Genomic DNA, 24,675 nt, shown 5'->3' with positions numbered 1-24,675 from the left:
ATATGAGGACCACAATCTGTCTCTTATGACCTGGGCCAGTAGCATTTCCCAGAAGAGCCAGGGCTGGTGCCAGATACTGTGACCGGGTGTGAATTGGAAGACGGCGCCCTTTTCACAATACTGAGCCGGACTGGGCTGAGCTGTACGAAGCGATGTTGGAAAGCCCTGTGTGAAATGACATCTGAACCTACAATACAGTTCTGAGAACCAGCTGTGATAGGTCTTCAATATGACATTCAGCACTTTACGTTTGAGATGTAGAACAATGTGGTAACGTGCTGACATTTTTATTTATTTACTGCAGCATCAGATCATAGCATTTCTACAAATATATAGGTTTATTATCATTCAATATGGAGTCTCATCTAAAGTTTTCATTAGAAATGTGTCCTTTCTGACGCTGGGTGATAGATAAAAGCTAGTCACCCAGTTCTCTCTGGAATACTTGATAAAGAAATCGTATTGAAAGCTTCGTGTGATACAACCTGTGCCATTAAGTACACCAATGTACAATGTGTGCTTCATATACACAATACAGGATTATAACTTGTGCGCTTCATTACAAAAAGAAAGTTAATTCTATTATTACCATTCTATTATCCTGTTAAAAAATGGTTGTTGCATCAATTTAAAAAGTGTACCACAGGTACTTTTTTCCTCATGACATTAAAAGTAAAGTGTCAGCACGTTTAGATTTTGCCTCCAGCAAAGTCGAACTTGGATTCGAGTCTTTATGTGAAATCTAGGAAAAGTTCCATCATGAGATACAGTATTTAAACTTGGATCCATTGAACTGTCTTTCACATAAACCAATGCCGATGACTGATTAATTCAACCTGGAAGCCGAACAAAGGTTGTTCCACAAAGGTCCCCGGTTTGTTCTTTCATGTGTAGACGTGTGTCACTCAGGTCTTTTGTAGATTGTCTCCTCGTTGCCTTCTTTCATGGCTGTGTACCTGGCCACTGTGAACAGGTAGTCGCTCAATCTATGGGAAGACGTGAGGTAAATGTTTATCAGCAAGAGTACACTACTTTCTAAAAAACGCATGATAATACATCTGCACATTTATACAAGGAACATACCTGTTCAAATATTTGGCAACATCAGGATCGGCCTCACCTGACCGTACAATAGGGGAAACGCTGGAAACATAAGACAAGTGTTATGGCTAATATGGCTGTTTCTGTGGCTATGTTCAGGATCACAATGTTTTACCGTGGTGGGTCTAAACAACCTTATGATTAGTTGGAACTGACCTGCGTTCTGCTCGGCGACACACTGTCCGTGCTATGTGGAGGGCCGCACTGCTCTTTCCTCCAGACTATGTAACCAGACAGAGAAGTTAAGATAAAACCAATATGCATAGACAATGTCTTCACCCACAAAGGGACCTTATAAATAACACCACTACATACAGTGCATTCGGAAAGTATTCAGACCCCTTGGCTTTTTCCACATTTTGTTACGTTGCAGCCTTATTCTATAATTGATTAAATTGTTTCCCTCATCCATCTATACACAATACTCCATAATGACAAAGCAAAAAACAGTTTTTCAAAATGTTTGCAAATGTATTAAAATCAAAAAACAAATACCTTATTTACATAAGTGTTGAGACCCTTTGCTATGAGACTCGAAATTGAGCTCAGGTGCATCCTGTTTCCATTGATCATCCTTGAGATGTTTCTACAACTTGATTGGAGTCCACCTGTGGTAAACCCAATTGATTGAACATGATTTGGAAAGGCACACACCTGTCTACAGTGGGGAGAACAAGTATTTGATACACTGCCGATTTTGCAGGTTTTCCTACTTACAAAGCATGTAGAGGTCTGTCATTTTTATTATAGGTACTCTTCAACTGTGAGAGACGGAATCTAAAACAAAAATCCAGAAAATCACATTGTATGATTTTTAAGTAATTAATTTGCATTTTATTGCATGACATAACTATTTGATACATCAGAAAAGCAGAACTTAATATTTGGTACAGAAACCTTTGTTTGCAATTACAGAGATCATATGTTTCCTGTAGGTCTTGACCAGGTTTGCACACACTGCAGCAGGGATTTTGGCCCACTCCTCCATACAGACCTTCTCCAGATCCTTCAGGTTTCGGGGTTGTCGCTGGACAATACGGACTTTCAGCTCCCTCCAAAGATTTTCTATTGGGTTCAGGTCTGGAGACTGGCTAGGCCACTCCAGGACCTTGAGATGCTTCTTACGGAGCCACTCCTTAGTTGCCCTGGCTGTGTGTTTCGGGTCGTTGTCATGCTGGAAGACCAAGCCACGACCCATCTTCAATGCTCTTACTGAGGGAAGGAGGTTGTTGGCCAAGATCTCGCGATACATGGCCCCATCCATCCTCCCCTCAATACGGTGCAGTCGTCCTGTCCCCTTTGCAGAAAAGCATCCCCAAAGAATGATGTTTCCACCTCCATGCTTCACGGTTGGGATGGTGTTCTTGGGGTTGTACTCATCCTTCTTCTTCCTCCAAACACGGCGAGTGGAGTTTAGACCAAAAAGCTATATTTTTGTCTCATCAGACCACATGACCTTCTCCCATTCCTCCTCTGGATCATCCAGATGGTCATTGGCAAACTTCAGACGGGCCTGGACATGTGCTGGCTTGAGCAGGGGGACCTTGCGTGCGCTGCAGGATTTTAATCCATGACGGCGTAGTGTGTTACTAATGGTTTTCTTTGAGACTGTGGTCCCAGCTCTCTTCAGGTCATTGACAAGGTCCTGCCGTGTAGTTCTGGGCTGATCCCTCACCTTCCTCATGATCATTGATGCCCCACGAGGTGAGATCTTGCATGGAGCCCCAGACCGAGGGTGATTGACCGTCATCTTGAACTTCTTCCATTTTCTAATAATTGCTCCAACAGTTGTTGCCTTCTCACCAAGCTGCTTGCCTATTGTCCTGTAGCCCATCCCAGCCTTGTGCAGGTCTACAATTTTATCCCTGATGTCCTTACACAGCTCTCTGGTCTTGGCCATTGTGGAGAGGTTGGAGTCTGTTTGATTGAGTGTGTGGACAGGTGTCTTTTATACAGGTAACGAGTTCAAACAGGTGCAGTTAATACAGGTAATGAGTGGAGAACAGGAGGGCTTCTAAAAGAAAAACTAACAGGTCTGTGAGAGCCGGAATTCTTACTGGTTGGTAGGTGATCAAATACTTATGTCATGTAATAAAATGCAAATGAATTACTTAAAAATCATACAATGTGATTTTCTGGATTTTTGTTTTAGATTCCGTCTCTCACAGTTGAAGTGTACCTATGACAAAAATTACAGACCTCTACATGCTTTGTAAGTAGGAAAACCTGCAAAATCGGCAGTGTATCAAATACTTGTTCTCCCCACTGTATATAAGGTCCCACAGTTGACAGTGCGTCTCAAAGCTGGCCGCCAGGCCAAACTGAGCAATCGGGGGAGAAGGGCCTTGGTCAGGGAGGTGACCAAGAACCCAATGGTCACTCTGACAGAGCTCCAGAGTTCCTCTGTGGAGATGGAAGAACCTTCCAGAAGGACAACCATCTCTGCAGCATGCCACCAATCAGGCCTTTATGGTAGTGTGGCCAGACGGAAGCCACTCCTCAGTAAAAGGCACATGACAGCCCGCTTGGAGTTTGCCAAAAGACACCTAAAGGACTCAGACCATGAGAAACAAGATTATCTGGTCTGATGAAACCAAGATTTAACTCTTTGGCCTGAATGCCAAGCGTCACGTCTGGAGGAAACCTGGCATCATCCCTACGGTGAAGCATGGTGGTGGCAGCATCATGCTGTGGGGATGTTTTTCAGTGGCACGGACTGGAAGACTAGTCAGGAGAGGGACAGATGAACGGAGCAAAGTACAGAGTAATCCTTGATATATATATAATAATATATATATATATATAATATATATAATATGCCATTTAGCAGACGCTTTTATCCAAAGCGACTTACAGTCATGCGTGCATACATTTTTGTGTATGGGTGGTCCCGGGGATCGAACCCACTACCTTGGCGTTACAAGCGCCGTGCTCTACCAGCTGAGCTACAGAGGACCACTTGATGAAAACCTACTCCAGAGCGCTCAGGACCTCAGACTGGGGCGAAGGTTCACATTGCAACAGGACAACGACCCTAAGCACACAACCAAGACAACGCAGGACTGGCTTCGGGACAAGTCTCTGAATGTCCTTGAGTGGCCCAGCCAGAGCCCAGACTTGAACCCTAGCTAACATCTTTGGAGAGACCTGAAAATAGTTGCGCAGCGACGCTCCCCATCCAACCTGACAGATGAGCTTGAGAGGATCTGCAAAGAAGAATGGGAGAAACTCCCCAAATACAGGTGTGCCAAGCTTTGTGTCATACCAAAGAAGACTCAAGGCTGTAATCGCTGCCAAAGGTGCTTCAACAAAGTACTGAGTAAAGGGTCTGAATACTTATGTAAATGTGTTATTTCCATCTTTAGTTTTTTATACATTTGCCAAAATTTCTAAAAAACTGTTTTTGCTTTGTCATTATGGGGTTTTGCGTGTAGATTGATGAGGGAAAATAATAATTTAATCCATTTTAGAATAAGGCTGTAACGTAACAATGTGGAAAAAGTCAAGGGGTCTGAATACTTTCCGAATGCACTGTAGTACAAGTCCATACACATGCATTGAGTTGCTTTACACATGGATTCACATATACAATTACAGTACCTCATCTGCCTCATGCTGTTTTACCTTGAAAGTATTGTTAGCTCATGTATTTGGAATATGAAACTGTAAGCCTTTCTCAAAATTCCACATCACATTATAAATAAAAGTTCAGTTTTCTAAAAGGTTCATCCAGTGGGTGAGTGCTTACAGGTAATATGAAGTTTGTCAGTGGTGGTAGCTTCTCTGTGAACTCATCAATCCAGATTTCCAGGTCTGCCACTGGTTGGGAACTGAACTTTGTTTTCTCTGTTGGCAAGAGTGAGAGAGAGTATAAGGAGAATGAGAAGACCACTGACTGGGGTAAGCTGTGTGGAATGATTCTTCAAAATGATTTACAGAAAGCCATTTACTAATATGAATTTCTCTTGCAGATGACCGAGGTGTGGCAATGTTGGATCCCACATCTTGTAATACACACTGAATCTGTGGGATCAGAAGGGTAAACATTGAGTAAAAGATAACATGTTTATCATTACTCTCCCAAAATGAAATGAAAAAGTTCAAACTCAGACCTTGTCTAGCTGATCTGTGAATGTATGGCCTTTGTCGATACAAAACTCTCTGGCCAAGCTGTAGAAGACAACACAAGACAGTTAATAAATTCAGTCAGGGGAAACAAAGCATTATACCTAATAGATGGAATGGACATCACATTACCCTATTGCTGATGACAATTCATCTGTTGTTCCCAATGCTTCAAACACATGATCTTCCTTGGGTCTTCTCTCTCCAGTGTAAGTGCTAGAGAAACCTTTGGCAATGACAGGAAGATGATAAGCAAAGCGTTCTTCGTTGAAATGACCATATGATGTGCAATGACTTGCTTGCATATTCACCTTTATCACCAGTTTTGGTGTATATTTTGGGGATCCTGCTTTCTCCATCAGTTTTGGAGGCATAACTTTCCAGGAGAAAAAGATAATCAAGAGCTTTATGCTAGCTTGGCTATCACTGCAGGCAAGATAATTCCAGCTGTCTGTCTGTAGGCAACATTATTGGCTAGCATAGCTAGCTGTCATCTACAATAATTTCAGGTGTGTTTCTTATTCATCCCATTCTCTTCCACTACCTGTGTGACTAGTACTACATGTGAAGCAGAGGAGGCTGATGGGAGGAGCTATTGGAGGACTGACTCATTGTAATGGCTCCACTGATGTGTAGCTAATTAGCTAGCTGTGTGTCAAATAACTGTGACACATCGCTAGCTAGCTACCAACCAAACAAGATATCATATTAGTATAAGAAGCAAGGTCCATACAGCTACCTTCTTTCTGATCCAAATGATGTCTTTGTCCAATTCACAGCTAAACATTTGCCAGTCCTTGCTAGGATATAACGTAGGTGAGATGGTTTGGTAATCATTGAAGCCATGTTTACGTAAAATAAAAACGCGCGTTGTGCCTCTTGTTTATCGGCGGTATCCGTATGTGAGTGGGTTGGACATCTTATCGCACGACCAATGGCACGAAGGAGAGAGTAGGATGTTGATTGGCTAGCAAAATATCTGTACGTCTCACCTCTAGCGCTGATTGGACATGAAGCAGAGATATGGCCCGCTGGCTGCGTGCGTTGTGTTGACAGTTAACTGTGGCATGATGTTTCCAAGTTTATTATGGTTGCTAGCTATTTAAGTGGCGACAGCTTCATAATGACGTTTTATCCCTTTTAAAAATACATTGGGATTTTGTATAGACGACCCCTCATCATTCGGAGTGTTTGAGGTATTAATAATAATAGCTACAGAACGTTCTCCTGGCGAATTAACTGGAAGCTAGCTTGCTATCAGAATGCAAATCAAGGAATGTATAATGTCTGCACCTGTGAAAGCTATCCTCCACGGAGAACACGCTTTCGTGCATGGCAACAGTAACGTTTGAGCTCTAGTTACAGTATCATCAGTGGACCACCTAGCTAGGGCCTGCCTTATTCCACACTTTGTTGTGTTACAGCCTGAATTCAAAATGGATTCAATATAATTTCTCACCCATCTACACACAATACCCCAAAATGACAAAGTGAAAACATGTTTAGACATTTGTGCAAATTTATTGAGAATGAATTACAGAAATATCATTTACATAAGTAGTCACACCCCTGAGTCAATTCTTTCTAGAAGCACCTTTGGCGGCGATTACAGCTTTGAGTCGTCTTGAGCATGTCTGTATCAGCTTTGCACATCTGGATATGGGGATTTTCTCCCATTCTTCCTTGCACATTTTCTCAAGCTCTGTTAAGATAGATGGGGAGCGGCGGTGAACCGCAATCTTGAAGTCTTTCCACAGATTTTCAGTGGAATTCAAGTCTGGGCTTTGGCTGGGCCACTCAAGGACTTAAACATTCTTGTTCTGAAGCCATTCCAGCGTTGCTTTGGCTGTATGCTTGGGGTCATTGCCCTGTTGGAATGTACATATTTGCCCCAGGCTAAGGTCGTTTGCACTCAGAAGCAGTTTCTCATCAAGGATTTGTCTGTATTTGGCTCCAGACATTGTTCCCTCTATCCTCCCAGTCCATACCACTGAAAAGCATCCCCATAGCATGATGCTGCCCCCACCATGCTTTACAGTAGGGATGGCGTTAGATGGGCTTTGCATTCAGGCCAAAGAGTTACAAAGAGTTTTGTCTCATCAGACCAGAATATTTTACCTTATGCTCTGTCTTTCACATACCTTTTTGTAAACTCCAGGCGTGCTGTCATGTGGCTTTTTCTCAGGAGTGGCTTCTGGCTGACCACTCTCCCCTAAATCCCAGATTGGTGAAGTGCTGTAGAGACTGTTGTCCTTCAGTCAGATTCTCCCATCTCAGCCATGGAACTCTGTAGTTTTGTCAGTGTTCATTGGGTTCTTGGTCACCTACCTGACCAAGGTCCTTCTTGCCCGGTTCAGTTTGGTCGGATGGCCAGCTCTAGGCAGAGTCTGGGTAGTGACATATTTTTTCAATTTCCCAATGATGCAGACCACTGTGCTCTTGGAAATGTTCAACACTCTAGAAATTGTTGTATACCCTTCCCCAGATATATGACTCATCACAATTCTAAGTTGGATCCGTTCCAAAATGGACCTGGGGCTTTCCCACCCATAGCCGATATGCATAAATAAATACATTTAATATAGAGACCCGTTCCGAACGGACCCGAGGACAACTAGACCCATTCTGTATAGACCTGGTCGGATCCAGACCCGGTCCGATCTGATCCGAATGAGGGAAGCAGCAGAAAATAATTGTTTTTAATTAACGGGAGCAGATAGAGCGCGAGAGGAGGGAAAGAGGTGCCGCTCTAGCAGGCAGGGAGGGGCCGTACTGTGAGCGAGTGACACGGGGAGGAAAAAGCGAGAGATGAGACAGCAACCAACCAAGCTGACTCGCGCTATAGTAGACTAATCGCTACCATAGCTAGATTATTTTTCATCGTATGATTACGTAGTATCTGTCTCGACTGCATCAAACCGGGAGAAGTTAGCTAGGTAGGCTAACCGAGGCTGCAGTGCATTCACTTTCTAATTCTAGAGTTACAAATAACAACTCCATTCAGAATATTAACTAGCAGCCTACCTGTTGGTTCATGGTCGTTGTAGCCTATCCTTCTCCTTTAACTTTAAATTTCGTCAATTTAATTCCATCTCCGTCTGTGACTAAAAGATGCATATCTGTATTCCCATTTGTGAAATCAATAGATTAGGATCTAATGAATTTATTTACATTTACTGATTTCCTCATATGAACTGTAACTCAGTAAAATCAATTAAGTTGTTGCATGTTGCGTTTTATTTTTGTTCAGTATAAATGATGACTATTGTGTTGTTATGTAGTTTGTTAAAAACAATTCACTAATGCATACATGGCTTTCTCAGAAAAATTATAATAATAATGAACTCAAAAGATGCCCAACAATTGCCAGAGCAGTAGCTGAATTTCTGTCTGGATTACATTTCCATTTAAGTCATTTAGCAGACGCTCTTATCCAGAGCGACTTACAGTTTAGTGAGTGCATACATTTTTCATACTGGCCCCCCGTGGGAATACAAACCCACAACCCTGGCGTTGCAAGCACCATGCTCTACCAACTGAGCTACAAGTGCCATTCTGTGACTTTGGCTAATTTGCGTTATTTTTTTTGCCTTGGTATCGTTTTTTTATCGAGTGTCGTGATACTAAACCTTAACCTGGTATCGAAGTCAAAATTCTGGTATCCTGACAGTACAGTAAAGAAAAGTACAGTAGAGCACAGTAGACTACAGTAAAGAAAAGTAGAGTATAGTCCTGTACAATAAAGTTCAGTACAGTACATAGTGAAGTGCACATGTGCAATAACCTAATTAGCCTTTGCACTCCATCTACACAGCGCGAGTTTTTACAACTTTTGCAAAGGGTAAATTCTACAAAACTTAGTGCACTCTGTTCATAACATATTCTAGTTTTGTGAACAGAACTGTATTGAGAGCAAATGTTTAATCGATAAGAAAATGTGCAGAATGTCGGACAAAATCCATCTCGTTTCATCTTCTCCCCCTGCCCGCCAGTGGGCTTCCTCTCACTACCATATTTGTTAGTGAGTGGAAACGCCAAGCGGATGCTTCACATTTATACATCCCAGTGAAATATCTGTCTCATTGTTCAATCTGTGGTAGGGATGTGACAAGTGTACCATTTTTCTTAATGTTTAAACATCCATTTTTTAAATAGTTTAAACCATAAGAAAAATCATAAAATGACATGAATTCAGATATGGTCCTGCCAATGTGAGTAAGACTTTTAAGCAGGTCAACATTCTCAAGGCCGCAGGGCCAGACGGATTACCAGGACGTGTACTCCGAGCATGTGCTGACCAACTGGCAAGTGTCTTCACTGACATTTTCAACATATCCCTGACTGAGTCTGTAATACCAACATGTTTCAAGCAGACTACCATAGTCCCCGTGCCCAAGGACACTAAAATAACCTGCCTAAATGACTACCGACCCGTAGCACTGACGTCTGTTGCCATGAAGTGCTTTGAAAGGCTGGTCATGGCTCACATCAACACCATTATCCCAGAAACCCTAGACCCACTCCAATTTGCATACCGCCTCAACAGATCCACAGATGATGCAATCTCTATTGCACTCCACACTGCCCTTTCCCACCTGGACAAGAGGAACACCTACGTGAGAATGCTATTAATTGACTACAGCTCAGAATTCAACACCATAGTGCCCTCAAAGCTCATCACTAATCTAAGGATCCTGGGACTAACACCTCCCTCTGCAACTGGATCCTGGACTTCCTGACGGGCCGCCCCCAGGTGGTAAGGGTAGGTAACAACACATCTGCCACACTGATCCTCAACACGGGGGCCCCTCAGGGGTGCGTGCTCAGTCCCCTCCTGTACTCCCTGTTCACCCATGACTGCATGGCCAGGCACGACTCCAACACCATCATTAAGTTTGCCGACAACACAACAGTGGTAGGCCTGATCACCAACAACGATGAGACAGCCTATAGGGAGGAGGTCAGAGACCTGGCCGTGTGGTGCCAGGATAACAACCTCTCCCTCAACGTGACCAAGACAAAGGAGATGATTGTGGACTACAGGGGAGAAAAAAATTCTAATTGACGGGGCTGTAGTGGAACAGGTTGAGAGCTTCAAGTTCCTTGGCGTCCACATCACCAACGAACTATCATGGTCCAAACACACCAAGACAGTCGTTAAGAGGGCACGACAAAGCCTATTCCCCCTCAGGAGACTGAAAATATTTGGCATGTGTCCTCAGATTCTCAAGAAATTCTACAGCTGCACCATCGAGAGCATCCTGACTGGTTGCATCACCGCCTGGTATGGAAACTGCTCGGCCTCCGACTGCAAGGCACTACAGAGGGTAGTGCGTACGGCCCAGTAGATCACTGGGGCCAAGCTTCCTGCCATCCAGGACCTCTATACCAGGCGGTGTCAGAGGAAGGCCCTCAAAATTGTCAAAGACTCCAGCCACCCTAGTCATAGACTGTGGCAAGCAGTACCGGAGTGCCAAGTCTAGGTCCAAAAGACTTCTCAACAGCTTCTACCCCCAAGCCATAAGACTCCTGAACAGCTAATCATGGCTACCCAGACTATTTGCACTGCCCTTCCACCCCCACCCCCCACCCCATCTTTTTACACTGCTGCTACTCTGTTATTATTTATGCATAGTCACTTTAACTCTACCCACATGTACATATTACTTCAACTACCTCAACTAGCCGGTGCCCCCGCACATTGACTCTGCACCGGTACCCCCCTGTATATATAGCCTCCCTACTGTTATTTTATTTTACTTCTGCTCTTTTTTTCTCAACACTTTTTTGTTGTTGTTTTATTGTACTTTTTTATATAAAAATAAATGCACTGTTGGTTAAGGGCTGTAAGTAAGCATTTCACTGTAATGTCTGCACCTGTTGTATTCGGCGCATGTGGCCAATAAAATTTGATTTGATTTGAATGACCGCTAGGTGGCAATGCAGTTCAATCTACCGAAGTCCTGGCTACCTACCAGACTGCACTCTTACTGCTGTCTCCCACCCACTCAGCAAATATGGTAGTTAATGCCGTTTTAGGTTTCCTGCTGTGTGTCTCTCCTCCATGTTCTCAGTACATGGGACTATGTGATGTCTCGTTGCAATGATGCATGACAGCGTGTTCATAGACAGCGTGTTCAATCTGTTGTTAACGCCACGTACGGTGTTTGAGAGCTCTCGCTTTGTACTTGCTGAGCAATCATTGTACAATTTCCCCATCCGGGCCGGCACGTTTTTTCGGCATCTTGTAGTCTGGTTCTAGATATGCCAGTAGGGCTTTGAAGCCGTCATCCTCTACCATTGACAATGTCTGCATATCAATAGCAATAATTTCTGTAATCAGCGCTGTGATTTTCTCACTCTTTTCTCGTCCCTTATTGCACTGCTGCCAGCAACGGGTTGGTAGACACGTTGACTCCCTTTCAGCATTGCATTGGTACTACCACTGTAGCTCAATTTCACCTCGTAACGTTTACAGATTTCACCACCTTCTCATTTCACTTCTTAAAGTATTCCCATACAGGACTTCGCTGCTGTCGTTTCAGTGTCTCACTCTGCCATTTTTCCAAATGTTACCGACTATCCGTGGCAAATAATTTGAAAGATACATATCTTCTAACGTTACAGCATTGTTGCATTAGGTATTTGTTTAATTTGTATTTTTCCCTTTATGATGATGATCGGGACCTGTTAGTGGTAGGTTTGTGATAACTGCACTGTGATTTTAATTTTGTGAAAAAACAAAAACGATCGGTTAGGGATTTTCTCTAAACGTTAACGATCCAAATTTCGTTTAAACGTCACAACCCTAGTACACAGTAGAGCCCACTAGAGTTGAGTACACTATACTGTACTTTACTACTCTACTGTACTGATCTATACTGTGCTGTCCAAACTTGTGAACCATATAGACGTCTATGATTGGTTCAGATTTTGTCCTTACCAACCACATTTGGTCATGTTTGGTGGCAGAACTCATTAAACTAATACCCAAATATGCAAAATATGGATATTGCATATTTCTGCCTTTGTGTACCTATTTAGGATACATCCCCATGAAGAGCATGACTTTCATATCCATAATTATTCATTTCTGTGTAGTACAGATCAGGGACCCATGATGAAATTCTTTACCGCAATTCTGTTACCGGGTGAAAATCCAGTTCACTTATTGTAGTTCAATAACCGAAATAGTTTTTTTTCTAAGTCAAGGTGTCATATCATAGGTGACACCCAATTCTTTCTGCAGACATATTTGAATCTTAATTCGGAGCAGATATTTAAGAGTTTTTGTAAAATTGTCACAAAAAACGGAGGGAGATTTGACTGAAATTCTGTTACCAAAAGTTGCATCTGCGCAGTTCTTCTAGTAAATGTGCTTTTGTAAAATGTTCAGTGTAAATTGTTGAAAGTAGTCATTGTGCATAGATTTGTATGGTTTGTTAAACTTAGAAAACAATGGTTTTTATTTAGCATAGGTTACATTTTAAGTGAACAACCTGAGTCTGAGCACAATTTTGTTACTGTGGAATTGCCCCCAGGCTAATACAACATCTTTATGCACTCATGTATTCATGAGAGTTGTTCATCATATGACCCCCAGTACTGACACAGACATTCTATTCTATGTTTGCACTGAAAGAAGATTGGTTGTTGAAATGAAATTGATTTGACTGTAACGACAACAATAATTCAGAGGTCTGTTTTCTCCAACCCCTGCTAGGGGGCTCTGGCTGTGAGTTTGAACCTGTGCACATACCTACGGTTGCAAGCCACATCCACCAGTAAAGTCTGCATCAATCTCCCCAACATCAACACTTTCCTCAGCTGGGATGTGACCGAGTTGAAGCAGCTGCTTCCTCTCTGGCTGGAGGATTGAAATGTACTGTAGTGAATTTGAAGGATAGCCCGTGTGGGATTTGAACCCTGGTCTCTGTGACTGTCAGTCCAACACCTTAGCCATTACACCAAGAGGCTTGTTGTACTAAGTTTGCTACACTACCCCTTGGAAAGTGCTATCCTTGTGTCCGTGCTATGGCACATAATGGCCTCCCAGCAGCTCCATTCCACTTCTGACAACAATGTAGGGAATTTGGGAGAGAGCCTGAACTGGACTTGAACCCCAAAACTATTGGCAAAGTTGTAAAACAACAGCTCAAAATATAATTGTGTTTGTTTTCTTTGATTTATTCTTCTATGGTAATGTTGTCTATTTTTGTAATTCTGCTTACAGCAGAGCTGACGAATGTGAATGAGCTTGATGCTGAGCTTGTCAGGAGGCTGCAAGACTTTGTTGGTGTATCAAATGGAACCTTGGATACTTGCAGCATGGCCATCTTAGCCTTCCTCTACATCTACCTCTCCGTCTTTGCTGGGTCAGGGTAAGATTGAAAATTGATAGAGGGAATTATATAGGAGTGTTAACATAGGGTAATACTAATCTTGGCACCCAAGAACCAAATCTCTAATGCCCTAATGAACATGACAGACCCCATGCTAGTGAGGAAGACTTGGGCAGCTGGGAGCTGGGCAGATGCTAAGGAGTAGGCCTAATCGGGGTTGACGTGGGCGGCGCTAGGCTAGCGTGTTTGAGAGAGGAGTGGACAGGCTCTGACAGGACGGACAGCCGCTAATTAGAGGCTGGCACTGGGCCAACGCTGCAGCCTTAACAAGTCTGGAAGTGTTTGTCCCTGGGGAGAGGAGCTCCACAATTAGTTTAGAGCATCCTCGTTTCCTGTCTGCCCAAAAGGAGCCTGACTGTCATGGACATTGACAGCGGAGCAAGTCTACTCAGATCACACCCATGCACATATGTACACCACACTAGTCGTTCACAATGAGAAGGACTGCTGTGCCTAGGTCCTTTGGCCAGTTTGATTAAGATGACCAGGAAAGCACAGCCAGGTAATGACTTCACAACAAATTGTCTACTAGATCTAATAACATTGCAACATTTAAATTGTTGTTGACCTGTCATCTTTCCACTCCCTCCTCTCTACATTCTCTTCCTCCGTTTCTGCTGCTAAAGCCACTTTCTACCACTCTAAATGTCAAGCCTCTGCCTCTAACCCTAGGAAGCTCTTTGCCACCTTCTCCTCCCTGCTGAATCCTCCTCCTCCTCCCCCTCCCTCCTCCCTCTCTGTGAATGACTTCGTCAATTTTGAAAAGAAGATCCTCATTTATTAAGTCAAATGACACCGCTGGTCCTGCTCGCACTGACCTACCCTATGCTTTGACTTCTTTCTCCCCTCTCTCTCCAGATGAAATCTTGCGACTTGTGACGGCCGGCCGCCCAACAACCTGCCCGCTTGAGCCTATCCCCTCCTCTCTTCTCCAGACCATTTCCGGAGACCTTTTCCCTTACCTCACCTCGCTCATCAACTCATCCTTGTCCGCTGGCTATGTCCCTTCCATCTTCAAAGAAGCGAGAGTTGCACCCCTCCTCAAAAAACCTACATTCGATCCCTCCAACAACTACAGACCAGTATCCCTTCTTTCTTTTCTCTCCAAAATTCTTGAGCGTGCCGTCTATAGCCAACTCTCCTGCTATCTCTCACAGAATGACCTTCTTGATCCAAACCAGTCAGGTTTCAAGACTGGTCATTCAACTGAGACTGCTCTTCTCTGTGTCACGGAGGCTCTCCGCACTGCTAAAGCTAACTCTCTCTCCTCTGCTCTCATCCTTCTAGACCTATTTGCTGCCTTTGATACTGTGAACCATCAGATCCTCCTCTCCACCCTCTCCGAGTTGGGCATCTCCGGCGCGGCTCACTCTTGGATTGCGTCCTACCTGACAGGTCGCTCCTACCAGGTGGCGTGGCGAGAATCTGTCGCCGCACCACGTTCTCTCACCACTGGTGTCCCCCAGGGCTCAGTTCTAGGCCCTCTCCTATTCTCTCTATACACCAAGTCACTTGGCTCTGTCATATCCTCACATGGTCTCTCCTATCATTGCTACGCAGACGACACACAATTAATCTTCTCCTTTCCCCCTTCTGATAACCAGGTGGCGAATCGCATCTCTGCATGTCTAGCAGACATATCAGTGTGGATGTCGGATCACCACCTCAAGCTGAACCTTGGCAAGACGGAGCTGCTCTTCCTCTCAGGGAAGGACTGCCCGCTCCATGATCTCGCCATCGCGGTTGACAACTTCATTGTGTCCTCCTCCCAGAGTGCAAAGAACCTTGGCGTGACCCTGGACAACACCCTGTCGTTCTCTGCTAACATCAAAGCGGTGACCCGATCCTGTAAGTTCATGCTCTACAACATTCGCATAGTACGACCCTACCTTACACAGGTAGCGGCACAGGTCCTAATCCAGGCACTTGTCATCTCCCGTCTGGATTACTGCAACTCGCTGTTGGCTGGGCTCCCTGCCTGTGCCATTAAACCCCTACAACTCCTCCAGAACGCTGCAGCCCGTCTGGTGTTCAACCTTCCCAAGTTCTCTCACGTCACCCCACTCCTCCGCACACTCCACTGGCTTCCAGTTGAAGCTCGCATCTGCTACAAGACCATGGTGCTTGCCTATGGAGCTGTGAGGGGAACGGCACCTCCTTACCTTCAGGCTCTGATCAGTCCCTACACCCAAACGAGGACATTGCGTTCTTCCACCTCTGGCCTGCTGGTCCCCCTACCTCTGCGGAAGCACAGTTCCCGCTCAGCCCAGTCAAAACTGTTCACTGCTCTGGCACCCCAATGGTGGAACAAGCTCCCTCACGACGCCAGGACAGCGGAGTCACTGACCACCTTCCTGGAGACACTTGAAAGCCTACCTCTTTAAGGAATACCTGGGATAGTATAAAACTAATCATTCTACCCCCCCCCACCCCACCCCCACAAAATATATATATATAAAAATATATATATATATAATTATAATAAAAAAAAAAAAACATAAAAAAAAAAACATTTGTAAAGTGGTTGTCCCACTGGCTATCATAAGGTGAATGCACCAATTTGTAAGTCGCTCTGGATAAGAGCGTCTGCTAAATGACGTAAATGTAATGTAAATGTTGTTTATTGGAACAATTTGTCTTAGTCTGCATGCACTGTAGTTTATTTAGAGTACTTGCACCACTAGCAGAGTCCTGGGATATGTTATTCCACCTTCCAGACAGTCAGACAATGCATGGTTCTCTCACAGTAACTTGTATGTCCTAATATATTCTGCCCACAATGTGAATGATTTGCTTCCGTTTGGCCACAGTTTCCCCAGCATGAGTAATTCATCTGTAGTTTTAGGGTTATGAAAAATGGTACAATGTTTTTCCAGCAGAATTCTTGCCATTATGTTGAGTTAGTGTTAGTACAGTGGGTCCTACATATTGTTTTACAGTCATCTTCACAGATTTAGATAGTTTTCAGATCCCGATTTATCCTAAATGTATTGGGTACTGCCGCCACTGGAGGATTCTGAAAATCAGTTAGGACTTTGTTACTGATGTCCTCACATGTTAGTATGGGTGGGGCTGGGCTCATCACAAGCACAGAGTGAGGGACAGCAGGGCAATGCAGATAGGGCTTGAATGCCCAGTGTAAATCCTCATTGTAATCATCTCTCCTTGATTTCATTATGTTTCATTATGTTTCAACAGGTGGGGTGAGGTGGAGATGGAGCTGATCGACAGGTGGGCGTTTCAGGGTGAGAGGATCATCCATGGGAACCCGTCAGGGGTGGACAACGCTGTGGGGACATGGGGTAAGACCTGGATCCCTCTGCCTTGTGCACGCAACAGCACAGACACCACAGTACCATACAGCTTTGTGTTGTGATGTATGATGCTATGAATGATGCAACTGTGTATGTGGACAATACAATGGAATGATATGATACAATCTGGCAACATTTGTTGTCTGCAAAACTCACAGTATTGTTGGGATTTATCTTGTTTAATGATCTCTGCGAGAAGGCAGACGTTATTTATGCGGATATTACAGGAAACAGAGGGGAAATGTGCTGCAGTAGTCCTTTGTGTGTTGCGAGGGCTGCGGTCAGAAAATGTTTGCTCTTTTGTGTTCTTTATTTTCATCTAAAGCCCATTTCTTTCACTTTGCCTTGACTCTTTTAGGTGGCATATTGAGATACCATTCTGGGAAGATAACACCCATAAGCAGGTATTGAACAGTGTTTAGCTTAACAAATCCCCTTTCCATTTAAGTCAAGTGAATATGCTCAATGGGCCTAATTTACATTGACAGATTTACAGACTGTGATAGCAGGCATCATTTTAAAGTAGTCTACTGGGGTTGGGAAGGGATCCCAGAATGTCATCCAGGTCAGTGGCTGGGATCAGCCAATGAATTATACACTTGAGCGAACATTCCAGCACGGCAGGTGGAATTAAATCCCCAAGTGAAGTTGAAATGGACTACTTTAGAATGAAGACGGCCCTCCATGGCGTTGCCCCTGCTGTCACAAAAGTGATCAATGGAAAAGATAGGCAGTGCTCGCTCTCTATGGACTCCACTCTACTATTGCCACTCATATGAGGGAAACAATAACAACACCTGAACAATTACAGGTGCACCATGTGGTATGATATTGCTAACTTGCCTTTTTTATTTTCCCATTTGCAGGGTCCCAATGTTAAGGATCCTACTCACAAACACCAAGGTCCCTCGCAGCACCAAGGTACTTGTTGCTGGAGTGAAGGACAAAATGAACAAGGTACTAAATGGCTGCCATCTTGTCTCCCCTGTGTTCACCTCCCCAGCCCTGTAATTAGTGTAATTAGGGCCCTGTGTTGCTCAGTTGGTAGAGCATGGCGCTTGCAACGCCAGGGTTGTGGGTTCGATTTCCACGGGGGGCCAGTATGAAAAATGTATGCACTCACTAACTGTAAGTCGCTCTGGATAAGAGCGTCTGCTAAATTACTCAAATGTAAATGTAATCGCCAGTGCTTTCATTTGTATGGGAAAGGCATTGAGTGCCTTTGGGTCATTCCATGTCATTTCAATCACTTTCTGACTGCACCCCTTTTGATTTGAACAAAACCTTCCAAACATGTTTGCCCCTGGTAGAAGTGGTCAGAAAGTGACATGTTGGACCTGAATGCCCAAACATTCAGGAGCTAGAGGTGCTCAAAGTTGACCCATTTTGCGTAAACTACCCTACCATGTGTTCATCACTGAAAAAGAGAAATGGTTGAGTTTGATATAATCTGAAAGTTTACAAACAGGGTTGTCAAACTATTTTATAATTTATTTCAAAAAATATTTGTAAAAAGTCTTTTTTGTACCTTTTTAAAATCAATTATCTAAAAACGTGATTTTTTTTCATGTTCATATCTGTTGTAGCTTAAACACAATTTTACATCATCAGAGGTGTTTGGGATGTGTCCACCATTGGTTGAGACAGCATGCTCTTGAATACAGCGTGGGTGTCATGTTTTGACTGATTTTAATTAACAAAAAAGTCAATACAATTTAAATGTCTACTTTCAAATGGTACCACAAAGATGGTTGGAGGTCCATACATCAGAGAATGTCGACTCGAGTGGGAATATCCATTGTTTTAAAATTAACTGTCAATCTTCCACTGGAAACCTATTGAAATCATAGAAATATAGATTATAGAATAGACTTTCCCATTCAAGTTGACATTCGACGGTGGGTGGACTGGCGGCTATCTTTCTGGTAGTAATTGAAATGGAAATAGGTCCATTCTATGAATTCTGTTTTTATGACTGAAATGACACCCCCCTTGTATTCAAGAGAATGCTGTGTCTCAACTGATGACAACACACATACATTTTTTATTTAAAAAAATATCTAGAAATTCTAAAATTATTTCACAACCCTTTTTGTAAGCTTTCAAATGCTATCAAACTCAACCGTTTATCTTTTCAGTGATAAAGACATGGATGTCTCATGGTAAGGTGGGGTATGCAAAACTGGTGAACAATCTCCTGAATGTTTTGGCATTCAGGTTCATAAAGTCACTTTCTCACCACTTCTACCATGGGCAAACATGTTTGGAAGGTTTTGTTCAAATCTAAAGGGGTGCAGTACTGTTAGATCGACATAGGTGGTGTTACTGGCAGTGTTAGGATTGGGGGGGGGAAGAGCAATGTTTTCACTCAGCACTGAGTGACTGGCTTATTGTGCCGCTGCTGTACAGTATCTACAGACTGTTTTAATGAATATGATCACTAGATGAGATGATATGGACATTTGCTGCTTTAGTCTGCACTGTTGACTTCCTTTAGTATATTTAGTGTTGTTAAATTCCTTTACATTGAATTCCCAATTATTTGTCAAAAGTATTAATTCTATGTTTATTTGCTGTTCTCCCCCCAGTTTCCCTCTATTATAAAACCTGTACTGGAATCTGTGAATGCAGTCTCCTGCACCTGCGAGCAGACCTTATCAGAGATGGCCAGCGACACCCCCACACCCGAGCACTACAATGTCCTGGAGGTACGGTATGGAAACACATGCACACATGTTGCCTATGGACAGTTTGTTCTGGTGGTGCAGACACACTATCAGTGTGACACAGTGTAGGAATGATTCCCTTCCTCTTTACACATGGTAAAGACTACAGCTGCATGAAAATACATAATATAGAACAAAATAGTATTTTCATGAAACAATAAAAACTACAGCTGCTATTTTGTCTCCTGTAGGAACTCATTGACATCAACCAGCACCACCTGAACGTGATGGGTGTAGGACACCCGGCCCTGGACACCCTGTGCCGGGTCACCCTGGCAAGAGGGCTACACAGCAAGCTGACTGGTGCCGGCGGAGGGGGCTGTGGCATCACCCTGCTTAGACCAGGTAATGTAGCTCACTATCTACTTACCTCCCTATCTGGCTTACAGTAGTCAAGTGGGGATGCCCTATTTATTGTTACACGCATCGCCATCATCTTTGGTCCTCACCTTCATTTTGGGTTAGAGAGTTGCTGACGGCCCAGTTGCCATTTCTATTTGTAATGAATCGTGTGACCTTTTAAAAGTGCGAGATCTGTGAAATGACTTCTGCATGCTGATTGTATGGCGAAACTTCAGTAGATTTGGCTCCATTGTATTGATTGGACGGAGAGCCAAAAGATGGGGGGGGGGTTCTTTCCTGCTTGGAAATCTCTACCATAGTCATCCTCATCTCTGTAGTGTCAAACCCACGGCATAGAGAAGTGGGGCTATTTCAGTACGACAAGAGGATCCTGTTTGTCACTATCTTCCACAAAAACAAAACAGGCAGAGAACCTGTCTGAATCCCCTGCCTTCTTTGTTTATGCCTGCAGCCTGTAACACATTGAATTTTAAATCAGCTAAAGATCTCCTAAATATATCCCCAACTGATGTTGATATGCTTTGTTGTACTAGCAAGCAAGTGTTGCACATTTTTGTGGTTTGAAGCTGTTTTCCAAAAAGTTTACTCAAGTGTCTGTTTTCCCTCCCCAGTGCTCTCAGATCAGCTTTGGGCTGAAAGGCTTTGATTTGAGGTAGAGCAGGGACGAGCATGCAGCAAAGTAACCTGCTATCCTCCTGCCTTGTTCAAATCCACCACTGTCTGGTGACGTGCTAAATATTTATCATTTCTTTGCTGATGAGCATTGTAATGTTTTTTTCTCCACAGAGATGTACTTTAGCTTACAGTTGGCTCTTCAGCTAAATAAATACTACTATTACTAATAATACAGTATGTGCTATTTTGCAGATGCTTTCATCCAAAGCGACTTACTGTACACAGTACAGACAGTGAGAGCATAAATTGTTTTGTATATTTGACACCTACGGGAATTGAACCCACACAACCATGGCATTGCTAGTGCCACGCTCTTCCCAACTTATGCCGGGCATACACTACACGATTTCACCACAAATTTGCCAAGTTGTTGCCATCCCATGCGAATTTTCATGATCAGGGTGAAATCCTATGAACTTGGACTAGGATCAGTACGTTGGGACTTGCGTAGTTTGAGCGGATCAAGGACTCACCGATGATGGCTTTTCTGTCCCGATAATTTTCTGACATGTCCGAAATGTTGTTGTGCATCCTGTAGTATGAGCAGTGCTACGACGCGATTAGACAAGGACTACTTCTAATAGCCAATGAGCACTCAGCATGTGAGACCAAAACAATGATGGCTAAGAGGAAAGCAACAACATGCAGGTTGTCACTAGTTACCACAGCCACAGTCAAAATTGTCTATATTGTAAACATTTCTGTACATTTTTATTTTTATATTTTTTGTCTTCATTTAACCCTTGGGCTACAATGAAATATTTTTAATTTTTAATTTTTAATCCCCATTAAAATCCATCTGTTTAAGCTAGAGATATGTGCATGGGCTGCGTCTCAATCCACCATATCCGCGGATATCGCCCTTCCGCATCTGCGGTGAAAGGTGGCAGAGCTAGAGTGGTGTTTGTCTCAGACCATGAGTCATCCCGAAAATCGGTCTTCTCACGAAAACGTCTGTAGCGTCCGAAGGGTTTGGCCTGGAAACTATTAGGAACACGATGTTCTCTGTTTTGCTCTAGAACCCCACAAGCCTCACAAGACTCGTCTGAAGTTGGTACAGGCTCTTCTGCCAACTTCTGTCTGTAGCTTCCGAACGGTTTGGGATACACACTAATATGACCCCTCTGTGGAAAGCTGAGACTCTCACGAACACAATGGTGTTCTCCCTAGGATGCTCACAAGACTCATCTGAAGGCCCCCAGTGCCAGTTTTAAAAAAAAATATGGAAGTATATATGGAGATAGTTTAGTGCCTAAAATAAATTATAATAATAGTTTCTTGATCTTTCAGATATAGGACAGACACTTCAGAACAAACTCCCTTTTGATTTTTTTGGGGACTATCTGTTGTTCCATGTAGTGAATCTGTTATTCAATGCGTTTCTATTGGCTAATAGCAGTAATGCCAAATTCAATGTTTAATCCCCCAACATTTTTTAGATACTTTTTTGATACCTTAAGGGATCTTAAAATTCAAAATCAAATGGCTAAAGGATCCTTGGTATGACCATCTTAAAACATTCCATATGTTAGCTTAGAACCCCTGCTCCCCTGGCTTAGACCGGTCGTAGACTCTAGAGGGTTAAGGTTAGGCATAATGTTAGCAGTGGTTAGGTTTCAAATAATATTTTAAGAAGAGACATTTTTGAAATAGACGGGGGTTAGCCATAATTATGACAGATTGGTGGAGCTGTGGAGAGAATGCAGCTGTCTTTTCAACATTAAACGTTTTCACCTCCAATTCCCTCTGTAGAATATAAGTAAAATTGTCCACGTCTGCCCAACCATTTGCAGATCTATCCATATCTCTTTTTGACGTTTCAGCACATAATAATGTGCACACTTATAAAGCAGCTCGCTGTTTGCGTGACGGCATTTTTTTCGTATGACAACCAAAAAACGTAGGGCAAGATCAACTAGGGGACCATTGTGTAATGTGAGCACCCACGTCCTGGGGTTGAGGATGGATGGAATGAAAGATTTGGGACAAGGAAATCGGGAGATGTGGGCATGTCCAAGTTGTTAAGACTTTAGAAGCCCAGCATTAGCCACACATGACCACAGATATCCTGAGGCGGTTCAGGTTAAATGCCCTTCTCCAAAGTCAGTTTCTCAAAGCCCTGGTCATGCAAACATTTCCTTTGCTGCATGGAGAGGCTCTCCGCTCTCCCTTATTTGACACATTCACACCCTAAGTGTTTTAGCCCTAACCTGTGTTTTACACATTTTTAAATCCAGTTATTTGTTTTGTCCCATTATTTGGCACCCCTGGTGTGTGCCCTTCTGCTGTTTGCTAGAGAGGGCTTTGTGAGCTGCTCTCACAGCGGCCATCAGACTCTCACCCTCCACCTCCTAGTGGAAGTGTCCCAGCACAGAGCTCTAGGGTGCGTCCAGGGTATAGGGTGCCATTTGAGTAGCAGACGTAGTCATTCTCAGAGATGAATTAGGTAAAAACCTCAGCAGATGTAAACAAATCCTCTAGCACAGTAGGCACGAACGGAGGGGTAAAAACGGAGGAGTTGTGTGTTTGAATGTAGCTCACTGTATGTGATTGTTTTGTTTGTTTTACTTTGTGATTTCTTCTGGTAGAAACGGAGTGCTTGGTGGTCCAGGACACTATCCAGGACTTGAGAGACTGTGGCTATGACTGCTGGGAGACCAGTATCGGTGCAGCAGGCGTGCAGCAGCACTCTCCCCTCGCTGTGAAAGAGGAGGTCCTGGAGGTTTTAGCACGTTACTGAGACCCACTGGCCATGGGTGTGTCCTTCCTATGGGTGAACAGGTGGCACTTTGCTCCATGACTCTGCCCTACCAAGTCTTCTATTGATAAAGCCTGACAACGACCAATAGAAGAGTTGGCTACAACACAATACAGTATGGGACATGTGTAAATGCTAATAGCGCTTCTCTAACGACCAACCGTCAAGACAGACTCTTTGTTTCAGGGGAGGACAATTGCTAATCAACCACTCATCATTTCTTTTTCTGCCATTTCATGAGGTCATGGAACTAAGATTGTAGGGGCACTAGACAGGTGATCACACCTCCCTTTGAAATAAGTGGTTTTCTAGTTTTCAGAAATGATTGTTTACAAATGTGGATTTAAACTGTTTTAGGTTTAGCATGAGCTTATCATGAAACTTCAAAAGAAGATGTTACAAAAAAGCAAGATAAACCCAGTGCATAGCATTGTGTCTAGGTGCTGGTTTTGGCAGGAACAACTAGTATTAAAAAATAAGTCAAAACCGCATCGAAAAAAGACAGGCGACCGACCTTGACTCTAGTGTGTTTTTGTTTTTAATATTTGCAGTGCATCAAACTCAAAGTTGGTCGCCTGTTTTTTTTCTTCCGTTTGGGAGATACCCTTGTTTTTGAATATCAATACCTTGGTTGACTTCTTGTTCGTCATTTCAAATTAGGGTGCTGTGAGCCATTTGTCCTATAGATGGCAGCAAAATGTAAGAATTGACTAACCTCTCATAACAGACTGAGCGAATCAGAGCGAAGAGATTGTCATTCAGTGTTTGCTTCAGGTGTCAATACAATGCCAAAGCAGATGCATTACTTGTTAAACAATCCTTTTAAAACTGAAAATAAACTGTGCATCATTTTCTGTGTCACATATAAGTGATGTGTGTATTATCTCGAAGGAGCTATTGCACTATTTTAAGTGAGCTATTGCACACTTGGCCTCCATCCAAGACTAGTTATAGTGAATTCATAGAATAAAAATGGAAACCACTTTCTCAAGAAGCATAGCAGGTAATTGTTTTCTCAAGGTCCAAAGCGAAAATGTAATTCCTCCATATTTTTGGTGGTGAGAGACCATCTTTTGAAGACAGCTCCTCAAGCTCTCCTTTCCAAGAGATGAGTATGAACTTGAAAATGACAGCCTTTCTCTGATTTTCTTTGGTCATCAAATATGTGTGACACATCATGCCACAGACCAAGAATTGCAAGGCCTTTAAAA

The 24,675-nt window shown here is 43.3% G+C and overlaps 2 protein-coding genes across 2 annotated transcripts; one reads left to right on the top strand and one right to left on the bottom strand.

Moving 5' to 3' along the window:
* Positions 1-271: 271 nt before the first annotated feature.
* Positions 272-6,119, bottom strand: LOC121550409 (corrinoid adenosyltransferase). Its single transcript, XM_041862659.1, has 9 exons — positions 5,966-6,119; positions 5,538-5,602; positions 5,359-5,452; positions 5,214-5,271; positions 5,052-5,124; positions 4,850-4,947; positions 1,258-1,322; positions 1,084-1,143; positions 272-986 (listed from the first exon to the last, which is right to left on the bottom strand). Exons 1-9 carry the CDS (start codon positions 6,070-6,072, stop codon positions 902-904), a joined length of 705 nt encoding a protein of 234 aa, XP_041718593.1. The 5' UTR covers positions 6,073-6,119; the 3' UTR covers positions 272-901.
* A 7,435-nt stretch (positions 6,120-13,554) lies between these two features.
* On the top strand, positions 13,555-24,291 carry LOC121550746 (mevalonate kinase-like). The gene is made up of 7 exons (XM_041863106.2): positions 13,555-13,607; positions 16,827-16,930; positions 17,301-17,346; positions 17,809-17,899; positions 19,531-19,650; positions 19,860-20,013; positions 23,295-24,291. The coding sequence occupies exons 1-7, from the start codon at positions 13,555-13,557 to the stop codon at positions 23,444-23,446; spliced, it is 720 nt and encodes a 239-aa protein (XP_041719040.1). The 3' UTR covers positions 23,447-24,291.
* Positions 24,292-24,675: the final 384 nt, after the last annotated feature.

This window comes from Coregonus clupeaformis, chromosome 18 (genome assembly GCF_020615455.1).
Source record: "Coregonus clupeaformis isolate EN_2021a chromosome 18, ASM2061545v1, whole genome shotgun sequence".
Classification (NCBI taxonomy): Eukaryota; Metazoa; Chordata; class Actinopteri; order Salmoniformes; family Salmonidae; genus Coregonus; species Coregonus clupeaformis.
The sequence above is the reverse complement of the archived record's forward strand: the minus strand, read 5'-3'. Positions and strand labels throughout refer to the sequence as shown.

What these genes read in the sequence shown, in the direction of transcription:
- LOC121550409 (XM_041862659.1), bottom strand. Translation starts at nt 6,072, where the DNA reads ATGGCTTCAATGATTACCAAACCATCTCACCTACGTTATATCCTAGCA. An exon ending in GAATTGTCATCAGCAATAGG is followed by an intron (nt 5,272 to 5,358) that starts GTAATGTGATGT and finishes TGTCTTCTACAG; the next exon opens with CTTGGCCAGAGAGTTTTGTA. An exon ending in TCACAGATCAGCTAGACAAG is followed by an intron (nt 5,125 to 5,213) that starts GTCTGAGTTTGA and finishes CTGATCCCACAG; the next exon opens with ATTCAGTGTGTATTACAAGA.
- LOC121550746 (XM_041863106.2), top strand. Translation starts at nt 13,555, where the DNA reads ATGGCCATCTTAGCCTTCCTCTACATCTACCTCTCCGTCTTTGCTGGG. An exon ending in TCCGTCTTTGCTGGGTCAGG is followed by an intron (nt 13,608 to 16,826) that starts GTAAGATTGAAA and finishes ATGTTTCAACAG; the next exon opens with GTGGGGTGAGGTGGAGATGG. An exon ending in CATCACCCTGCTTAGACCAG is followed by an intron (nt 20,014 to 23,294) that starts GTAATGTAGCTC and finishes TTCTTCTGGTAG; the next exon opens with AAACGGAGTGCTTGGTGGTC.